At 38.0% G+C, this 21,999-nt stretch overlaps 2 protein-coding genes across 4 annotated transcripts in view; both read right to left on the bottom strand.

Moving 5' to 3' along the window:
- The window catches only part of ASPM (assembly factor for spindle microtubules), a 30,617-nt gene extending 29,241 nt beyond the window's left edge, over window positions 1–1,376 (bottom strand). The window contains exon 1 of the mRNA XM_074832751.1: window positions 1,056–1,376. Within this exon, the coding sequence (XP_074688852.1) occupies window positions 1,056–1,376 (321 nt within the window). The remainder of the gene's footprint in view (window positions 1–1,055) is intronic.
- Window positions 1,377–1,689: 313 nt separating this feature from the next.
- On the bottom strand, window positions 1,690–21,999 carry ZBTB41 (zinc finger and BTB domain containing 41). Of its 3 annotated transcripts, none has more exons than XM_074832748.1 (11): window positions 21,896–21,999; window positions 19,980–21,215; window positions 17,802–18,009; window positions 16,984–17,053; window positions 14,432–14,579; window positions 13,590–13,719; window positions 11,028–11,123; window positions 10,390–10,496; window positions 8,858–8,963; window positions 7,766–7,854; window positions 1,690–6,996 (listed from the first exon to the last, which is right to left on the bottom strand). In XM_074832748.1, exons 2-11 carry the CDS (start codon window positions 21,100–21,102, stop codon window positions 6,353–6,355), a joined length of 2,721 nt encoding a protein of 906 aa, XP_074688849.1. In that variant the 5' UTR covers window positions 21,103–21,215; window positions 21,896–21,999; the 3' UTR covers window positions 1,690–6,352. The 3 variants fall into 3 exon arrangements, with proteins under 3 accessions (XP_074688849.1, XP_074688851.1, XP_074688850.1); XM_074832750.1 differs by lacking the exon at window positions 21,896–21,999 and adding an exon at window positions 21,555–21,842; XM_074832749.1 differs by lacking the exon at window positions 21,896–21,999 and adding an exon at window positions 21,315–21,528.

Here is a 21,999-nt window from a genome sequence, read left to right as displayed (position 1 = left end):
AGTGACCTCTACCAAATCATTTCTGTGCTCTGCTGATATCAATACTAACAGAGCAAAGAATGGTTGTACCTCCAACAAAAATCAAAGACAGTGTGAAAATAAACAATCTCTTCAGCATTTGAATTAGGAGTTCCACCTCTTCAGGCAGATGCACTTAATGAAAACATACAAACTAATTTAATATGTGCTTATACAGTAAAGCCGGTCAAAAATAGTATTCATTAATTGCTATAGGAGCTTGTTATTCAAGTACTTCACAGTGAGATTACAACCCGTTTTTATAAGCACATTGTTGCAAGAGATCTCCAGAGCTGCTTCCTCTCTCACAAAGACCCTGGAAAGTCTAGACAACTAGACACATCTGTCTAAATTGTCCTTTTAAAAACCGGCATCAGTAGGATCAACCATAGTTTATATTTCCTTGGTAATCGTAAAGATTTATTCCTAGATTACGCCTGCTTTTCTCTCTGCTGTATTATTAACATGCAGAACAGTGAATTGGTATCCTCCTCAGAACAAGCTCCCTCATCCTTTTTATTAAACAGATGTCCTCCAATTTTTTGAGAGGTCACGTTTTAAACACCTCTTATTTTTCTGTCTCTGTCTTTAAAACCACATTCCCAGAGAACAATTAAATTGATGATATTTTTTTGTTTGTTTGCTTTTTTGCACCTGCTGCAAAAACCCCTCTGCCGAGCCAGGGTTTACCGCCTCCGCAGCCTGGGAGAGCCCCGGGGCACCGCCCCCGGCAGCTCCAGCTCCTCCCCTCTAAGGCAAGGCGAGGCGAGGCCGCATCCGCACACTCCCCCGCGCCGGGGCGGCAGCTCCCGGGGCACCGGCTGCCCACGAACGTAGTTCCGCGCGGCCAGGCGGGGCGCGACCTGTCCCGCGGGAGGATCGCGCTGCAACGCGGCGGTTCTGCTCCGGCCGCCGGGCGAGCGCCTCCACGGCCCTGCCCGCAGCGCACGGCTCGGGCTGCCCTCGCGCGCCGCAGCCTCACGCACATCCCCCCCCGGCCCGGTCCCCGCCGCCGCTTCGCCGCCCCCGCCCGGTACCTGCACAGAGAAGCGGCGGCGCTCAATGCTGAAGCCCCGGGCAGACGCCGGGAAGCGGTCGACGACCACCTCGGTGTCCTCCGCGTTGGGGTTCTCGACGGCCAGGAGGCGCGTGCGGGAGGCGCCGAGGCGGAGGCTGCCGAAGCTGAGGAACGGCGGCCGCGAGAAGTGGCTCAGCACCAGCACGGCCGCCGCCGCCTCCTCCGCCGCCGCCTCCTCCTCCTCCTCCTCGCCCCGCCGCGCAGCCCAGCGCCGCCGCCGCGGGCTGGCGGCGGAGCTCGGCTCCCACACCGCCGCCCCAGAGAAGAAACCCGCGGCCATGGCTGAACCGCGGGACGCGCACGGCTCCGCCACAGCCAGCACCCCGCCAGCGCCCCAACCGCCGCGCCCCCGTTCAAACCCGGCGCCCCCGCCAATCCCCGCGCGGGCCCGCCCCCCCGCGCTCCTCCGCCAATGAGCGCTCGGCGTTTTATTTAAACGGCCCGACCCCGCCGGGGCAGCAGCGAGGCGCCGGCCCCGCCCCCAGGCCTCGGCCCTGGCCGGCTGGCGGTGTGTGTCAAAAGGAAAAAACCCAAAAATGGATTTCCAAGCTCTCCTCAGATTGAAAAAGAAAAATAAATAAATCAAAGCCAAGTACTTTTCTAAATAAATTTAATTTACAAAATAGTTTAAAATAAAAAGTAGAATGAGGCACACAAATTTGATGAAAAAATTGGCCTCATCTGTTTATCTTTCATGAGCTTTAAAACTGAAAGACATACAGAATACTGTGTTTCCATGCTGTAAAAAAAAAAAAAAAAGGGGCAGAAACCAAAACTTAGCGCAAGCACCCCTGCAAGAAATCCTGTGAAGCAAGCAATGTTAAGACAAAAGAACTTTACTTTTCCGTAACAAACAAAATTACACAGGACTGAGTACTTCTACATTTACAGTACACTTCCTAACTTTTCCTTACAGCAAAGAATTTCCCCTAAAAAGACAACTTTACTTAAAGACTTCCATCTAAAATATCAACCTATACAGATCACATTTAAAACACATTATCTCATATACCAGTGACAAAATATTGAGCTTATTTCACCTTATTCTTTCATATAAAAGGACCAACATTTAAACATGACCCAAATGGTTATGGGGGATTAAAAAAAGTTTGCCATTGTTACCTTTAATCCATCAAATCCTTTTAAAACCAAAACATTTCTCACGAACCATGAAAAAGATCCTTATGGGCTTAAGCAATGTGACTGCCCTGCATTATATTCTGCCAGTTTCATTCTTCAGTGCATACAAGGAAACAACCAAATCCCTGTGAGATGGTATCATAGGAAAAGATCACACGTGACAGTGGTCACAAGGACCTATAGATAAATGCACTCTATTTCCCTTAAGCTTCAGTCATATGGAGAACATGCAATCTGGATCAGTTATGCATGTATGCTCAATATGGGAAAAATTCACATCGTTTTTATTGTTTTCAGGGAAAAAAACCCTATTCATCTACAACAGCCTTCTCAGAATTCATTCATAATTCTACATTCATTAACTTCTACACAGAAATTATTTTAAATTTAAAAACTTGAGTGTCATTTATTCCTTAGCACTCCACATGTTACCAGGTGATTCCTTTGAAGCATCCTTCAGTCATGGATGCTCTTTCACATTCATTACTAGGGAAATAAGCTTAGCTCTTTGATGATGCCAAATAAATCTTTTGTCAGTGTTCTGGCATGACCCATCTTTAAAAATAACTACCCGAATTATAATCCAGACTAAAGTAGTGCTGTATTTTTAAGGAAACCACAGCCTTACAGAAGATACATCATCGCCATTACCATTACTGATGTTCAACATAAAAAGAACCCATGAGAATGATACCTCTGTAGGAAAAGTGTCAGTGCTCAAAGAGGAAATTCCAATATAAATAAATAAACTGAACATAAAATTCACTTAAAGAATTAAGGGCAGTAACCCAGTCAACAACCAGAAATTCGTTTAGCAAAAAATACAGAATTCAATGTTTAAACAGAACGAGTGCAGTAAGTTCTCAGAACCACGTAGCAGTTTAGAGTACGACACGGATTCCACTCTTCGCCCCAAAGGTCAGCATGTGGAAAAGACCAACTTTTTGCAATGTGTCACTGATCATTCTTTAGAGCTATTTTTAAGAGAGACCTGCTTCTTCCTTCTTTGGCAACAAACGGTCAACTGAGTCAATGACTGCCAGATAAAACATAACCTTTATTGTAAAAGCACCCTCCGCATCAACAGGACATGCACTCTTGGACGAGTACATACACATCCTAAATGGAGGAACCAGACACCTAAGGAGTTTCGACCCATGCAGTTGTGAGGTGCCAATCTCTGCCCTTCAACTCCAGTCCTCTTAGGAGGAACTGTCCTCCATCAAGCAGAGACCAGCTACATCCACCTACCAAATGAAGTACCAGTCCATGAAAATTTACTTTGCTCATATATATGAATTTTAAATAGATGTAAAGCCATAAGAATTATAGCCCATGATATTAAAAAAATAAAAACTATGTTTCTAGCACATAAGCTTTCCTATTTTCTTTCACTGTCAACTGGCAATGATCCAGCCTGACCAGCAGGTAAAAACACTAACTAGTGGGATTATCTGCAAACAAAAGAATGCCAGAGAACTAGTAGGTCATTTTTTTCCAGGAATGACTAATAATTCTGGTCACCCAAACAACAAAGATAGCACTCATTTTTCTGAAAAACGAGTCTTTTTATAGTCTGTTTCTTGTTGGGCACCCAAAAACATGAAGCCCTTTGGAAGATATTGACCTTAATGTTTTCTGAATAATCAACTGAACTAGAGAAAAAGCCATTATTCAGAATATATATAAAAGGCACAATCATGAAACAATTTTAAAAAGGACATTATCAAGTAAATATGCTCCAAATTCCATTTTAGTATTTTCCTAGAGTGCCTTCCGAACAGACTGGATTTTAAAAGAAAAAATTAGTTACCAACTATTTTTAAGCCACAGTTTTGTCAAAATCCTACAATACTTCTTTCTACTGTAGGACAGAAAAGACCAGAAATAACAAAGAGTTAGGCTTTTTAGTCTGAGAACTTCACTGACACCATTGATGTCGGGTTATTTTTAACAGTACAATTACAAATGCTGGAAATCATGTTTCATGTCCACACGTGGTAGTATGAATATGGTACATACATGTCGACTTGAAAACTATACATAAAACCACCATTTTCAAGCCATGGAGTGTAAAGATGACAGAGTTTTATTTTGAAAGGAAATGAAGGTGGAGTTAGAAAGCAGGAAGGGTAGTACTTGATAGTGTCCTTTCAGAAGGTGGCATTCAATGGCCTCGTTATTGCTGTATATTTGCTAGTATTCAGCTTTTTACCAGATATATTTACAGCATGACAGTCTGAACATTCCCAGAGCACAGCTCTAAATTTTACTTTAGAGATACAAACACAGAACAGTTAAACATATGTAGTCCTGTTTTAGAAACTGAACTTTTAAAGTTTAGGACTTCTATTGTGCTTCTTTGGCTAAGTCCTATTTAAATATTGATAACACTTAAAATTCTATAACTCTGCCACTACTTAAGAGCTAACAGAAATCTTTGGTGTGTTTAGGTTAAGAATCCATTAGGGTACAAGCTTCAAAATATGAACATTCAGGCATCTCTGGCCCCTCTCCTGCAAACTGCTCAACACTGAAGTAGATGGAGATTAACAGAATCTAACACAGAAGTATCTGAATAGGATTTAAAATGATCCATGCCACTTAAAGAGTTTATAGGACTGCAATGATAAAAGAGCTTTTCACCACAGATCGCTTGTGCTCAGGTCACTGGAGAAATTTAACAGTTACAATAATACACTACATCCAGTTTCCCATTTTAAAGTTTCCTTAAGATAATAATTTAAGAATAGGGAAAGCTGGGGAAGATTTTGCCTTAATATGTCATTCTTGTGAGGAATAATGTAGATTATAAAATTATTTTAGATACTTTCTTTGGCATAATATTCACCAAACAAACACAGAAGAATTACTTTTAAAGTAGGCTTAAAATAGAAAGCTTGATGAGGTTAAATTATACTAGATTTCATGGTGAATTACACTAGACTTGTAGTTCAAAATGGTTCTTTTGGAAAAAACCCTTATGTCTAGTAAAGAAAAAGCTAAAAATAATTAAAGACATAAAATACTCTCAAGAGTTTGACTTTGTTTTATAAACAAAGTACAAGAAAGTGAGAAAACAATCTCATTAGCAACTCACAAGAGATTTATAATTAGATTCGTTCTTTTTTTTAAAAAAAATAGAAGTTGAGTACTGTTGTGGAAATAATAGCCTTTAAATTTCTTCTCTATCACAGCTAACCTGAAAATGGGCATGCTAATGTGGGACCCTGGTGCAATTTATGCTCTAACAAGGATAAACCATGACAATCCTTTATGACTGCTCATAGATTAAAATGACCTTGCAAATTCTCCCATTTCTTTCAAAGTTAGTGTGGGGCACACTTTAGAAGACAAACAAGACTGAAAAAGCAAGAAAAAATCCATATTAAAATTATATAGGACTGTAGAAAATTAGACAACACCATTGTCTACATCTTCCCACATAATTCAGTATTAGCAATCAAAGAGATTAAAAGGCCAAATTTAGGCAGCCTAATAATACTCAGGGGGGGTAACCAAACACTCTGTTTAGTGTTTTCATAAAGTATCTGAATCACTTTTCAGAAGAATCTAGTTCCTGTGTCCATTGGCTAGGCTCCAGAGTCTGGCAGACTTTAAAACCCTCCAAAAATGCCCGAGGGTTCAAGTAAAATTGTATTTTAATTTCTGTGTGAAACATAATTCAAAGTTTGTGTTTTATATCCCTGCCTGCCCTTACAACTTTTAATGAATTTGATATAGTCCTTATTCTTCCAGAACACTTAAAACATTAACTTAAAGTGAGATGCAGAAAGGCAAAGAAATTTTTTTTAAATTAATAGCCAGATATGTAATTACATTTTTCAGCCACTATCCTTAAAAGATATTTCAGAGCATAATTTTTAAAAGACCATCTATAAGATTTTTAAAAACTCTTAAAATCACAAGAAACACTCTTTCAGTATGCATCAAAATGTGCCTAAATGTTCAAATATTATGTAAACAAACCTGTTTTTCCAAAACTATGCAGAAGACTCATGAGTCCAAATAAAATATAAAATATAAATCTTAAATGCCATATCAGCCTGCTGTTGGCTAATGGCTTAGTAAATCAGGTGGAATGTTATGGTCTGATCATGAATGTTCATTGTTTGAAATATTCTGTACAGTAGGAGCTGTATCCAGCCCCAGTAAAGTTCCAAGATATGACTGGTCTCTAGGATCCAACATTTGCTCAGGCCTTACAGGATGAACAATATTTGCAGGTTGTGGAGTAAGAGTATATTTCTCTAGAAATGATAGATCTGTTGCTCGTTGATAATCTGTCTGCTCAGGTTGTGGAGGAAGAATGCCATGTGACTGAGCAGTATGCTGTACTAGATCGGCTTGCGGATCAGACATCTGAACTGGTACCAGAGTCACAGGCACACATACTTCTGTAGATACATTCTGTAGCAAAGTTTTGGCTTCTGATTGATACGCTTTGGACTGTTCCACATATTGTTTAGCCTCAGTTTGGTAAACTTTGTCATCAGAGGTGTACTGCACTGGTAAGGAGACTAGTTTTTCCTCTGAAGAAGATGTCAATGCCTCTTCTGCAGCCTTCGATCCGTGAACATGATCAATATGGTATTTCAGCTTGTCTTTTCGTTTAAATGTTGCATTGCAGTGTTGGCAATTAAAAGGTCGAGCATCTGAATGAATAACCATGTGCTTTGTTAATGTCTTCTTAATTCTAAAAGACTGATTACAGATTTGACATTTGTAGGGTTTCTCGCCTGTAAAGACAGAGAAGTAAGAATTAGGTATTCTGAGTAACACCATGTCACACATAAATATGCAAATACCTACATGGATTATGGCATAGAGACCTAGTATAAAACAATTTTAGAAAAACCAAAGAGCTTATGTTTAGCATCAATTTTGGAATCAAGGGAGCCATTAGAAGTTTGTGTTGAAGTTATATTAGCATACCCTTCTCCTTACATACAATTCTCTCAATACTTGGGATTTCTGTCAAGTACACACAAAGATAATCAGAATACAAACCAAATACAAAAGAAGTCTTTAAATTGTTATGATACTGGCATTAAATGAGCTCAATCTGTACTTCTACACATTTCAAAAGGACAATGGTTTTCCTAAATATAAGGAAGAAAACCGAAATCAAACAGTTAAGAACATAAACCTTTCCAAAGGTATTTCAAATCCTTGTTTAGATTACCACCTGAAATGTAGTAGTCTCTGGACCACAAAAACGATTGGAAGGTCTGGGTAAATTTGGCATGAACATACCAGTAAACTGAAGGAAAAGGCACAGAGAGCTTACCACAGACCTGTGTTGAGGATTATCAATATTTCAACTGATACATTCAGAAAGTAGTATTCAGGAATCGCAAACATATGAGAAAGAATCAAAAGTCATGCTGCTTCCTGCTACTCTTGGCCCTGAATGCTCAACAACCATAATGAATTAAATAATTCCATCAATGTCGATGCATAAAAATACATTCCTATGTGTTTTGTTGGGGTTTATTTAGTTTTTACCTGAATGTGTCCTAAAATGCATTTCCAAACTTGATTTTCCTTTAAAAACTTTCTTACAGACTTCACACTGGTGAAATGTTGCTTTATATCTGCAAAAAAGAAATTACATTTCATGTTAGATACTTTTTTTAAAAAAACTAATTAACAATAAGGCTATGTGCACAGTTCATTCTGAACCTTTAACTTCAAAATAGCTGAATATCAGAGTTTCCAAACTTCCTCACTTACGTTCTTATTTCCTGGCAACTGCATACCAATAAGGCCAATTAGATTTTTTTCGATATTCAATCTTATTCTCTGCTGGGATTGACACTTAGTATTTAAAGAGTAAAAGCCACTAAAACTTTTCTGACCCCCAAAATATCCTTAAGTAACAGTTTTTGCCCAATACCCACAAGAGGCTTCACTTTGGCAGAATTATGCCATAAATAAAGTACTAGGAGTGGTTTAAGCTACTGGCTACCAAGAAAAACCAGACAGAATAAGCAGACAATGTGCTATACTTTCAACACAGACACATCTGTAATGGCTTCTACACAATGCTAATGAGTACAAGCAGTTAAAACACGTAATTTGAAAAACATCTAGGTCTCAGTTTATTTGAAATCTCTGAAAGGCTTATTTTTGGAGCTCAAGAAATTAAAAACCCTATTGCATTTTCAATTTATAGACATAACTCAGGTTTCAAAGTTTTTATCTACTTTCAGAGACACTAATCTGCTACCGGCTTCTAAAATACCTAAGTGTGGGATAGTTCTTACAGTGCTTAAATGATGTCCAATAATTCAGTCTTAACTAGTCTGCAATGACAATATCACAGAAAACCATCAATTTAGAACAACACTGAGACAGCTAAAAAATTGATCCTTTTTAATGTTTTTATTACTTAATTATGTCACAAAGAAAACATCTTGTTAAAATCGTGAAGGCAATTTTCTGACATCCACTCCAAACCATAATAATGATATCAAGACTAAGCTAACAGGCATTGCAAACACACAGACTACTAAAATTCCACACGAACATGCAAGTCCCAGCAAAATTAGTTACAGTACAGAAGTATTTATGCAGTTGTAAGAAATCCACACTTACTTTTGCCAAACTTTTTCTCCTAAATGAACACTTTTATAATGAACAGTAAGGTGATCTCTACGGCCAAAACATTTTCCACATTCCTCACACTGATGTGCTTTTTCACCTACAAGGGGAAAATTCAATAAATTTTGGTTAAATCCTCTGGAACTTATTAAATGTCTAAGAGCTGTAATTGTAAAACATACAGTAGATCGATCCACGTTCACAAAGTCCAGCCAATCAGGTTCTTCCATACCTTACTCAGAGAAGGATTCTCTGTTATCAGAGAACAAAATTCAGGAAGTAATCTGGTTCTATCAGAGTAAGGATTTTTATCACTTGTTATATATGACTATTACTGACAGTTTGTCATTTCTACAAAGAAATTCACATTCATGAGTTAAAAAACACTCCTCCAGACACCCACTGCACGAGAGGTACAAGTGAATGACTAGGATCTTCATTGTGACCCAAAATGTGGTATCTTCGAAGCTTATTTAAACATACCAGCTACTTTCAGCTACTGATTTTTAGAACTCAAAATTACATTACAGCACTTATCTTTTTAATTATCCTGATTTACATAGTTACCTTTTTCTTTTATGCTGCTGTTTAAAAGTATCTTGATTCTTTTTAGTCATCTTGAGATCTTCCACAAAGTGGCAGAATATTTCTTCTCATGTAAGTAGGAGGAGTGTGGACAGTCAAAGAATGTAACTTTCTAGAGGGGGGAAAAGCAAATAGAGTAGAAAAGAGGATTTTTTTTTTTTTTGTACTTGAGTTTTCAAAGATTTCTTTATTTTATAGCAGACATTATGATTTCAAACACCAAAAAAGAAGCTGTCCTTCAAAATAAAGGCTCAGGAAGTTTAGACTCTGATCACTTTCATATTTTCATGCTGCCTAGAAAGTATTTTGCCAGAAGGCCACATTCCCTTCGGATCCTGTTCTGAAAAAGGAAAGTCCCCAGTGAATTTTCACTCTTCCTATACATTTGATAACCTTTCCGCTTTCAGTGCAACAGAATTTTTTTTTTCCTCCTGATCATCCCCATCTGGGTGTTCTCAGGGTTGACTCCCACCACCTTCCTTCCTTCCCTCTTCCCCATAACAGAGACTTCAGAAATACCTCTTTGATGTTCTTACATTAAAGTGATCAGTGTACAAACTTTGACAGAGACTGTGACAGCTTCTTCTGTGTTGTGGTAATAGTGTTTCACACAATTGCTATTAAAAAAAAGAAATCTGAACTCATTAAAAAATCCTCCTTTTTCACTTTTGCTTTTTTTTAGTCAATATTTTAAAGCAATTCACTGTTACATGTTTTTGACTGTCCCTGGGCTTTCTATGTGAGCATGGAGGAAACACCTGGCTTTTAAACCTTGAAAACATGTGAGATTAACCCTACTTTAGTAGACCTTAAAAAAAGTGAGAGGAACTTTTATCAGCCCTAAAACACTGCATGTACTGAAAAAAATCCATAATTAATTTTTTATTTGCTCTTATTTCAAAATAGTAATTTCAAAGTCAATTCTTAAAGAAAATGCCTACCTGAGTGTATTTTTTTGTGTTTTGTCAGATGGTCATGTCGAATAAATGTCTTCCCACATTCTTCACATTCATATCTCTTGTCATCATGGTGGACTCTTAGATGAAGTCTGCATATTTATAGTCATAAATATAACCATAAAATGCAATTTTGTTAACATAAATTGTACTGCTAATTCAATGCGAAATACCAGAGAACACAGTCTTTAATGCTTCATACAAATATCAGGAAATAACTTTCACTTGAGGTATGCTTAAACTGCTCTTAGAAAGCAAGACAGAACAAAGCTAAACTCTCATATCTGACGCTAATTTAGTAGGCTATTTTAGTTCTCCACTTATTTTCTCTTTGAATAACAAAGATGCAAAAGTTTTAGATGTGCCAGAAAGTCAACTTTGATACAACATTTGTATGGGATTCTGTCTGTATTTAAACCACTAACATATTAAAAATTAAATGACTTCTCACAGATTATTAATATATTTTCAATACTTAAGCATGTTTAAACCATTTACTAACGCTCTCAGAGTTGGAATAAATCAAAACACATACATTACAAAGAACTATGTTGATAACATAAATGTGTATGTATCACCAATAACCAAGAGAGTTTAGCATCTTATTTAATAAAAATCTGTACCTGTAAGAGCTTCCATGACGAAAACTCTGCCCACAAATACTGCAGAGATGAGGCTTCTCTCCACTGTGAATTCTCAAATGTTCTTTCAAAGTTGTCCTGTTCAACAAAGGCAGTAAAATTTAATTTTAAGCAATGTCACTGCCACTTTAAAGTGAAACAGACTAATTTTTTCAATTTAACTCTGATGGATCACAAAATATCCAAATAACTGCAATTTATTCAGATACACACACATATATACATGCATTCAAAGGCAGTATGGCAACCTACTATTTACTAAACCAGCTGGGTCTAGAAACAATATAAGCAAAGCAACAAAACATCGTCCCAACATACATCTGGACAACATACACTAAAAAACACATCAATTGCAACAATATTTTCTATGTAATAATTTCCTTGTTACTGTATGTATATCTAAGTCAAAGCTTGAAAGTCAGACTAGAAGGAAATGTAGATCACTGACATTAATTTAACTTAACCCAGTACAGAGCTTATTTAAATATATATACTTATACACACATACATATGTATAAACATGTAAGTCTACTTTTACTATTGTCTTACCAATGTAAAATAAAAAGTGCATGCAGGTGAAAATTCCTCTCAAGCAAAGGAATCAGACAATAAAATTTACTGTATACACAGCTGGTAAGTGTGTGAACTAAACAAAAGAAAATTCTTTGATCTCCTTCCAGTACTAATTATAAATATTATATTTCAATGATATTTGTTATGCTTTACACAAAACTTTTATCTTTTCTAACAAGAGCAACAACATTTAAATATTCAACTGCCTTACATAATGTAAACAGAACTTGAAAGTATTGTCCTGGTTTTGGCTGGGATAGTTAATTTTCTTCCTAGTAGCTAGTATAGTGCTGTGTTTTGGATTTAGGATGAGAATAACGTTGATAACGCACTGATGTTTTAGTTGTTGCTAAGCAGTGTTTACACAGAGTCAAGGACTTTTCAGCTTCTCACACCACTCCACCAGCGAGGAGGCTGGGGGGCACAAGAAGCTGGGAGCAGACACAGCCAGGACAGCTGATCCCGGCTAGCCAAAGGGATGTTCTGTACCATATGGCGTCATGCTCAGTGTATAAACTAGGGGGAAAGCTGGTCGGGGGCTGCTGCTCCAGAATGGGCTGAGCATCAGTCAGTGGGTGGTGAGCAACTGCATTGTACATCCCTTGTTTTGTATATTCTAATTTTTTTTTTCCCCCTTCCATTTCTGTCCTAATAAACTGTCTTTATCTCAACCCACAAATTTTACTTTTTTTTTTCCCTCCAAATCTCTCCCCCATCCCACTGGGTGTGGGGAGTGAGTGAGCAGCTGAGTGGTGTTTAGCTGCCTATCTGGTTAAACCACTACAAGTGTGTAAACATACTGACTCTTTTTAAACAGAAATTCTTCTTGCATTTCAAAGGGAGCTTTATAGAATTGAAAGACTATCTATGCTTTATAGCTTGTTTGTTTACTATTTCATTATTGCAGCAGTACATTTTCTTTTAACACATGCATACCCTATTGACCAAACTACCAGAAAATACACAGCACCAACAAAACCCATTAGGGACAAATCTTCCTCTTACAGCACATCCAGAGGTCTTTTCCAGTCATTGGAAGAAAAAAACCTAAACAAACACACACACACACACACACCCCCCCATACTGCAGTACACAAACTTGGATCTTTTCATATTCCCCAAACAGAACATAACTACATCTTAGTTACAATTATTGGGATGAAGCTGTAACATTCTGACAAAATAAAAAATAATTATAAGGCTTATTGTTTCACAACCTAAACATAAATCATTTGGAAAACCTAAAAGATCTCCTTTATAGAGCAGTGCAAGACACCTGCACTGAAGCCATTTTAACAACTGTTTAAAATTCACATTTTTTTCCCCTCATACCTGTAGATTAGAAAGGGCCATGCTTTTCTATTTCTTGGCCTACCTACAGCTGTAGAAGCAAGAGGGAATCTTACTTCTACAGCTTTTCTATGTTTTCTATATACTAGAATTTATGAGCCAACTTTTAGAGCTTCCACTTTTCAAAGTACTAAATTAACACTTTTTCCCCCATCATTTAGAGAAGCAGCAGCAAAGGTTGTACAGTGTTATTCCATCTTCCATGAAACTATGTTTGTAGAAGTCCAATTTCTTCTTAGTCTTTCTCACCAGTGTTCCTGAGCTTCCTGTCCTTACCAGTATATTTACCAAAATATCTATGGCAGAAAACTCTTCCCCAAACAAATGCAAGACGTTCTTGCACAACACAGGAATCCTAAGTGAAGTGAATTAGAGGTAAGACTTTATGAATATAGTTCCATCCCGTTAGTAATTACCTACAGTTATCACCCTTCATTTTAGAGGTCATCAGAAAATCACATGCTACCCGTAGCTCTCTGACGCAGCCTTTTAATACACTAGCCCTCTGAAATGGTCTTATTCATGTTAAAAACTCAAAGGTAAAACATATTCAGAACTCAACAAAGCACGCCAAATATTTCTCTGTTCTGCTGAAGTTCAAGTAGTCATGCAACTCCTTACCGCTCCCTAACAGATTTTCCACAGATGAAACATGTCCATTTTCTCTTTCCTCCATGAGTACATTCTATATGGCGTTTCAGATTTCCTGTATCATTGAATTGGCGGCCACAAATATCACAAGGAAAAGGCCCTACAAGAAGACAGACACATGTAGTACTATTAATTGTCAGTTAAACCAAACAAGATGCAGACTGGTTACCTGTGAAAACTCTGATCAATTTACAAAGCAAAAGTTTTGTCTAACATTTGTCTAAAAAATGATTAATGTTTAGTATAGTCAGCATACTTTATTTAGACTTTGTGCACTTTCTGCTCAGATAAGTTATTTCTAATACCTGGTATTTTGACAAGTTTCATGATTGTAAAGCAAAAATGTAGAATTAATAGTCAAAAGTAATTAAACCCACTTAGACTGTTTGAAAAACCAATTCCCATTACTATCACCAATCTAGTTCCCACCTGGCAGAAATAGTTAGTAGTAATAAACATCTCTGGAATACTTCAGGAGGAAACACAAAGGTCTTGGAAAACTTCAGGAAGACTCTGACTCCATAGTTGAGAACCAATTTAATGCCAAAAAGTTTTAAAACAAAACTAACCTTAATTATTCTTCCCTCCCCCAAATTTTGCATCTACTTCAGTACAATACCTCCAAAAGACAGCTGAACAGAAAAGTAAAAAACCAACCAACAAAAACCCAAAACCCAACTCCCCCACAAAACCAGAAAAGAGAGAACTGGAAAAGGAGGTGGGGTGGAAACCAGACTGATCAGGAGATACAATGGTGGAGGAAGGTTTTACTTTAAATCTATTGTTTACATGTCAGAAGTAGGTTTCTATACCGAGATGAAATTTTTCTTGATGTTTCAGTCTTGCAAATCGGGATTTAAAGTGCTCTTCACAGTAGGTACACTTAAAGGGTTTATCCTGAGAGTGAAGGATCATATGCTCTTCTAAATGAGGTCTTCGAGTGAAGGATTTCTTACAAATCTAAAATGATAATACACTTTGTCAAAGATACATCAGCTATAGCCAGATTTTTTTTTTCCTATTCATGAACTCTAACAGTTTAGTTCATCTGCTCTCTGCAGCAATGTAAGATTAAACATGTATTCTTCAAAAGCATACTCTATCCCAACTTGTAAAGCCTCGCAGTCAACATCAAAAAATCGGTGTTCTGCATAAACCCTAGTGGATTGCACTATATAAATTAGGATGTCAATCCATGGCAGCCTAAATCAAACCACTGGCAACTCCTGCATACAGTAACATATTCCACCCCCACTTCTTTCTACTGGCTCCAGCACTTAACAGGCTCTTTTCCTAGGATGTTTCAACACAGTAACTCACCAGAAAATAACCCAATGGAAAAAAAGCAAATAGCTTTGGCTTGGTTTTAAATGCTCAAACAGCTCAGCGGGTCTGTGGTAAAAGCTGTTGTAGTATAAGCTGCTGTAGAACTAGTCATACCTGTTACTTTATTTCCTCTGGAAAATTCTCTGACTGCATGTATTACAGAGAAAATGCCAATACCAACAAAGAAATATAACTCAAAATATCTTTTAGAGATACAGAACTTTCACAATGTTAAAATGATGTGAGCTTTTTTAGCACTGTTTTCAGATTAATCAAAACCTAAATGTACAAGAATTATTAGTAGTCATTAAAATAAGTACGCAGTTCAATCACAGAATTGAAGCCACTACTCAAATTTAGGCATTTAAACTAGGTATTACAATTTAACATCAGGGTCCTACACTTTAACATAAATCAACATGGTGCTCACTGATTTCACTGTGAAACTGTTGCCATTGTTTAGAATAGCTGAATTTAGCACTACTTAACTCCCATACATCAAATCGTGCAATCAGGTTCTCAGAGCACACCTGAATAACACTCTTTTAGCCTCAGGAAACCAGAAGCAACATCTTTATTTGTTTAAATACTCATTACTGTTAAATATAAGTATAAGAAAATCCCATACCTGTAAAAAGTATGATAGGCTTCTTGCTTTTCTTTACTATTAATACTCTACTGTTTCTGTGAATTTGCTCATATTCCTCAAGGATTAAAGCATGGTCACCAAATCCTGGTGTTCACAGAGGGACTACAGCATAAACCAACAACCTGAAGAAATCCTGCAGCTTACATCTGTGGCACCTCAGCCCTCAGAACATACTAAACAACCTGAAAACAAAGTCACAGCTCCTAAGGGTTCTGCTCATTCTTCAACTGATATAAAAGCTAAAATTCTACCCCTGCTTTCAATTCATTTCCAATGCACATGAGCAGTACAAAAGCAGCAGCTCACAAACTTAAAATTTTCAAGCAAAAAAACCCCAACACTAAAGTGTTGGGAATGGAGTTTACCAAAGCATTCATCTGTTAGGAGTACTTTGGGATAAATGAACATCAACAGTGTTGCATGATTGAGTGCCACTATTAAAATGTTTCTTATCTGGTAATAAACAGAATCTGTAATAGGTTGACACAATATAATTTCATCATGAAGGTAACACCCTTTGGTCAACCGTATAATACCTCCAACCACGGTACCATCTCCAGCAGAATGAACACTACAAATTCCTACAGTTGGTATCTCCCAACCTCCTACTGTGAAAGTTCACAAACAAAGGAAGTTTAGTAATTATGTTACAGCACCTAATATTACAGACAGAAAGGGCATATAACAGTTTGCATAAACAAAACAGCTGCCTTGGGGAAAAAAAAAAAAAACAAAAACGATTTCCTTAAAAAAAAACCCCAAACAACAAAACCCCACATCTGAAACCTTATAACACTATTTGGCAGCAGACAGAGAATGGAAGTTCTACAAACTCCTTTTTTACAGTAGATGTAATTTCACACATAAACCTCTCCTGGAGAAAATCAGGGAAAGGATTCTATTATTTTACAACTAGAGATAAATTTAGTACAAATTTACAACTCTGTTGATCTGCATATGCAGCTAAATGAGAAAGTGTTTCACATTTAACATATATTTTCCTCACTATTGAGAGAGCCTTCCAAAAAATTATACTTTATGTCCAGTGTTTGATATGCACAATTAATGTAGAGCAAATACTCTGTTTTTAAAGTATTCATAACACTCAAGTCTAATAATCTGCAAATTGATGTATTTTAACAATGGTAATAACTGATCACATTAAAAAATACTCCCTTCAACTATTTTAGAATTCAGTTTGGTATTATCTACCCGGTCACAAGCTGTACATAAAGTTCAGTCTTTAAATCAACACATAAAGAGAAAATTTCTACCATCACTTACAAAGCTTACTGAGATTTCACAGAAACACATACCACATTTTCACTTAGGTATTCGTCACAAAACATAGTATCTATATGAAAAAACCAAAAGTACTAAAGTACTTACATCACATTTCCAACCTTCACTCTTTGTCTTCTTGATAGAAAGAAATTCTTGTACATTCTCTGGATGAAACCTAGGAGAAAAGATAGAAGCTGAAAGTAGTTATAACCTTCTAAGATGACGATCACCGAAATACTAAACATCCATTTCTAAACTTTATCTGTCATGAAAGTTGCTCACCAAACTAGCAGAACAGAGTACTGATAATTAAACAATTCTGAAGGCACAAGCACTGGAAAGCAGTGTTGACTATAGACTCCTGCAGAATCTCATATGACAATTGGTAAGACAGAAAACAGTCTCAGTTAAAATGCTTTATGGATATTCACAAATAAAGAGTAAAAAAGTGGCATGTAAATAATAATACCTTATAATTAGACCTGTCATAAGCAAATTATTCACCTAAAAGAATATGCATGGAAATGGTTTATCCACCTATTCTCATCAACAGTATAGCATCAACATCTAAAACCAAAGAAGATATTTTATTTTTCCTCCAAATGAAAAGCAACACAGGTAATTATTAAGACTGTTGTGTTCTGACTGACTGCGCTAGCTAATCTGAGCATTCTAAAATTTATAGTAAAAACATATGGCAGAACCCCCCCAGAACTGCTATTGGTATTTAGTCAGTCCCTGTGCACTCCTTATGGCAGGTTAGTTCATACTGCTATTCCCCATGTCCTTTGAAAGATACTTATTTGAAAAAACAGTTACAGAAATAATGCAGAATATGCTGTGTGCGTACCTACATTTATCTTCGCTTTTGAACTGAAAAAAACAATTCTTCACAAATGCAAGACAAATTTGCTCATACTTACCTCTTCACATGCTTCGCTAAAGTCTTTTTGCTTGCATGCAGCTTATTGCAGTAGGGACATTTGTGTTCCTTTTTATGAAAGTCAGTGTCACTAGAGTGTTTCTTTCTGTGCACTGTCAGGTTGGACTTTGTGGAATAGCGCTGATGACATATATCACACTCAAAAGGCTTCTCACCCGTGTGTACCCGTGTATGGCTCTCATATTTGCCTGCAGAACAACAGCAGCAACAAAATCTGTTAACATGAATTGTAGCAGGTAACACCTACACATTTGGGTTTTGTTCTGTAGTATCTCTCTCAAATGTGGTCAAGATCTAAGTACGTTCCACACACATCTAAAGATTTCTACTGGTTTACACCACTGAAAACTGCACGGTGGTCGCATATGCGTTGGATCCAAGGTTCCACCACACACTTCCATGTTAACTATTTTTAAAAAAATAAAAGGGCTCTATATTACTGTTAAATCTTTGTGAGGATTATGAGTCCCTCTTGTTCAACCCTACAGCATACTCTGTTCTTAAGTACTGAGTGTTATACTACTACTCTTTGATTACACTGATTGTGACGTACATTTTCAGAACAGGGAACAGCCTTGCAAAAAACTGGTATTTTTAAAGTACTTTCAAATAACAAAACACTGAAAGATACAGACCCTTGCAAATGATCTATATTTGAGACCCAAGATATTTCTTTCACACTGCTTGTATTCCCTCTTCTGTTTGTCAGGTTTTTTTCTGAGGATAGAATTGTGTCCTATACCAAGGATCAACCTACCTCAAGTCAATAGCAGGCTTTCTGCAGTGTACTAGATAATTTTTGCTCTGTAGAATATGCATCATACTTCTGGGAGTTAGATAAAGGAAAAAAAAGTACTATAGCTCATAAATTTAAAATATGAGTCAATTGCCTAGCGTAATACAAGCTTATAAAGAAATAATTTATGTATCACTTGTTTTAATGCTATTTCTCATGTATTTTTTGAGCACAAAACTAGAATTTTAAGTTATGAAAGTGCAAAGAGAAAAGGGCTTCCAATGTGTGCAAAACCAAAATGTACCATTACAACCCTAAATACTCACAAGCCATTTATTTCTGCACTTCTGCCTTTCGCTATTAACAACAAAGCTCTCAAGTTCAGAAAATTTCCCATGCTACTTTAATTTTAAGATATGGCATTACAAGTACAGTTAAGTCCCACATTTTTAATCTTAAATAGCTTCTACAATATAATTTGTGACCTTGAAAAATTCATTTCACCTCAGCAAGCTAAACACGCTGTGTGAGTAGGAATTAAACACACACACCAGCCTCACCCCATTTTCATAAACTCAGAAATTTCAAAATTATGAAAGACATAATGCATCTATTATAAGAACGCCAAAAATGCTTAACGCTAGGAGGAACTGTTCCTTTCCTAATGCCCATGATTGAAAGGAAGTCAATACCTTACATGACCACAATTCAACATTTATTCCAGCTGAAAAATTCTGGAGTACAGTAGTAATTTACTCTTAATGTGGGAAAAGAGGACAGGAAAGAATTGGATGGGTCAGGACTGGAATTTTTAGTCTTCCAATATCCTAACAGTCTATCTAAGTGTACGGTAACATAAATGATCCTAACAAAACAGACTAAGCTTATGAAGTACTACTTGGTGCTAACTATAGACCAGAAAAACCAAGCTAGAAGTCAGAAAGATTAAGTCCTAAGCATCTACACATCACGTAAAGTAGAAGAATATCACGCTGTTTGACAACGGTGCTGTTTTACTACAGCAATAGTGACAGCTTTGTCACTTAAAATTAATTTGGCAGAAAATACAGTACAGGTCTCAGACTTCATGCAATTTACTGTTTAATATCTTGCTATATTTCCCTCATTTTCCAAGGCTGCTTTTACATACCATGCTAACAACTAGAATCCAGAGCAGTGAGAAATAAATTTAGTATTTGTAGAATTTTCAAATAATGCACTCAGTTCATTTATTGAAACAGTTTATCACCACAGACATAACAACTTAATACATGTAGAAAAACTAGCAGCATACTGGATCTGTGAGACCATCCAGAAATTCTGATCTTCACTCTCTAGGATAGAGAAAAAGCTGTTTATTTCCCATACAAATAGCACCACCATATGGTAAAAAGGAAAGAGATCAACCTAACTTGCTCTTACCTATTCGATCAAATTTTTTGTCACACTTGGGACACTGCAGTAGTTTTTTGCTACTGCTATGAATGATGACTGGAGCTAAGCCTTCAGGAACATTTCCCACTGAATCAACTGCCTCAGAACCCTCTTCAGTATCATTCTGCTCTTTTTCACTTTGTTCTTCAGACTCTGAATCTTCACCTGACATTTCCTCTTCTTGTCCCTCCTCATCAGCATTGCATTCACTTTCACTGTCTTCAAATTCACTTCTATCAGATGTTTCCTTGTCAGAACTGACTTTTTCCAAATTGCTGTCAGAGGCATCACCACTTTCATTGTCACTGTTATCAAATTTAGCTGGGCATTTACGGTTTCTCATAGAGCGTCTAGTGGAAAAGTTGGCCTTCTCAACCATTTTTAACCCATGTTTTCTTTCCAGTGAAAGGGATCTGTGAGCTTTAGCCAGATGGTTTTCTAAGGACTTCTTGTAACAGAAACTTCGACCGCAAAAAGTGCACTGATGACTATTTAATAGTTTACCTGTCAGTTCACTGAGCGTTTCTACTGATGTAGGTGCATCAGTTACCACATCAGTCTGTATGTTAGAAACACTTTCGTTATTTAGTAACTTCACTGCATCTATGATATCTAAAAATTTTGCTGCCTCCAGCACTAACGGAATTTCATTTTTATATACAAAAAATTCAGAGGTGTAGAGAAACTCAAGCAAATGCTGAAAGACAGAATGAGTTACATGATCTAACGTGACGACATCGGTGCTTGGATTTTTGCTCAAACAGGCATGAAAATAACTACTCCCAACAGCCACTACAACTTTGTGAGCACTAAATTCTTTTCCTTCTACGATTATGAGTAAATCACAAAAGGATGGATGCTTCTGCCTATCATCATTTAAGTATTTAAGTAAATTTTTGTTATACTGCAATGAGCTTAGGAGCTTTCTTTGTTCTGATGATGGTGAAAGTTCTTGGGAAGATTCAAGCTGATCTGCAGGAGCTATTTCTGCAGACTTTGAGACAATTTCTTGCGCACAGTCTACTACAAGAATCTGTTCTGAAGTATCTTTCTCATGGCCAAGATGAACCTTTTCGTTTAGATTTGCAGCGAGCCGTCTCCTTTTCTTCATTGCAGAAGTACAACTTCAAAATCCGGAGCTTCATAGGTGATTGGTAAAAAATTCTTGCGAAGACTTGGTTCTGCTCCAGACCTTGAGAAAATACGTAACAGTAATTTCATAATCTGCAAAAGAATTATGATAAAAATTACTCTTGGCATTTAACCATAACTTCCTTTTTAATTAATCCTTTTCATATTTCACTCTTAATCTACCCCGCATACCTTAAGCTTTTATTAAGTTACTAAAAATCTCATCACTTCTCACTCCAGACCATGGCATAGCGCTACTCTGAGCAAGTGAACCGACACTGCCTATTATTAGATCTAAAGAGGCGGCTGAGGCTGGTTTGCTCGTCTCCTAGACACATATAGCCTGTGAAATACTCCGGGAGGGGCGTACACTGTTGTTATTATTATTACGCCGAAGCGCACTCGTTTTCTGTTTAACCCCAACACGACAACCTTCTGCTTTTCCCGCCGGGGGCCCGTCCCCTCGGGCCAGCTCGGGGGCCCGCCCGGGCGGCCCGGCGCGGCCCTCTCTCCGCGCCTGTCACCGCCAAGTGTCAAGCCCGCGGCCGGGTTCCCCGCCTCCCCCGGCCCGGCCCCACGGACGGTGCCTTTGTCCCTGCGCCAGCGGGTCCGCCGCGGGGCCGAGGGCCGGCCCGAGGGGGACCTTGGGGCATCGAGCCCGGGGGGCCAAGAGGGCGCCCCGGACCCGCCCCTGCCGCGCGGGACATAAAATGGCCGCGCGCGCCCCGCCGGCCGGTCCCCACCCGCGGCGCCGGCGGGGCGGTCTCACGCACCTGCGCGGCGCCGGGCGCTCCCCGGGGCCCGCTCGGCCGCTAAACGCCGCTGCACTCCGCGCCCGCAACCGCTTCCGCCGCTTCCGGGTCCCGGCGCCGCGCGC

This window comes from Strix aluco, chromosome 8 (genome assembly GCF_031877795.1).
Source record: "Strix aluco isolate bStrAlu1 chromosome 8, bStrAlu1.hap1, whole genome shotgun sequence".
Classification (NCBI taxonomy): Eukaryota; Metazoa; Chordata; class Aves; order Strigiformes; family Strigidae; genus Strix; species Strix aluco.
The sequence above is the reverse complement of the archived record's forward strand: the minus strand, read 5'-3'. Positions and strand labels throughout refer to the sequence as shown.

What these genes read in the sequence shown, in the direction of transcription:
- ZBTB41 (XM_074832748.1), bottom strand. Translation starts at nt 21,102, where the DNA reads ATGAAGAAAAGGAGACGGCTCGCTGCAAATCTAAACGAAAAGGTTCAT. An exon ending in GGAAAATCTGTTAGGGAGCG is followed by an intron (nt 11,124 to 13,589) that starts GTAAGGAGTTGC and finishes TTTGTTGAACAG; the next exon opens with GACAACTTTGAAAGAACATT. An exon ending in GCATTTTAGGACACATTCAG is followed by an intron (nt 6,997 to 7,765) that starts GTAAAAACTAAA and finishes CTGTCTTTACAG; the next exon opens with GCGAGAAACCCTACAAATGT.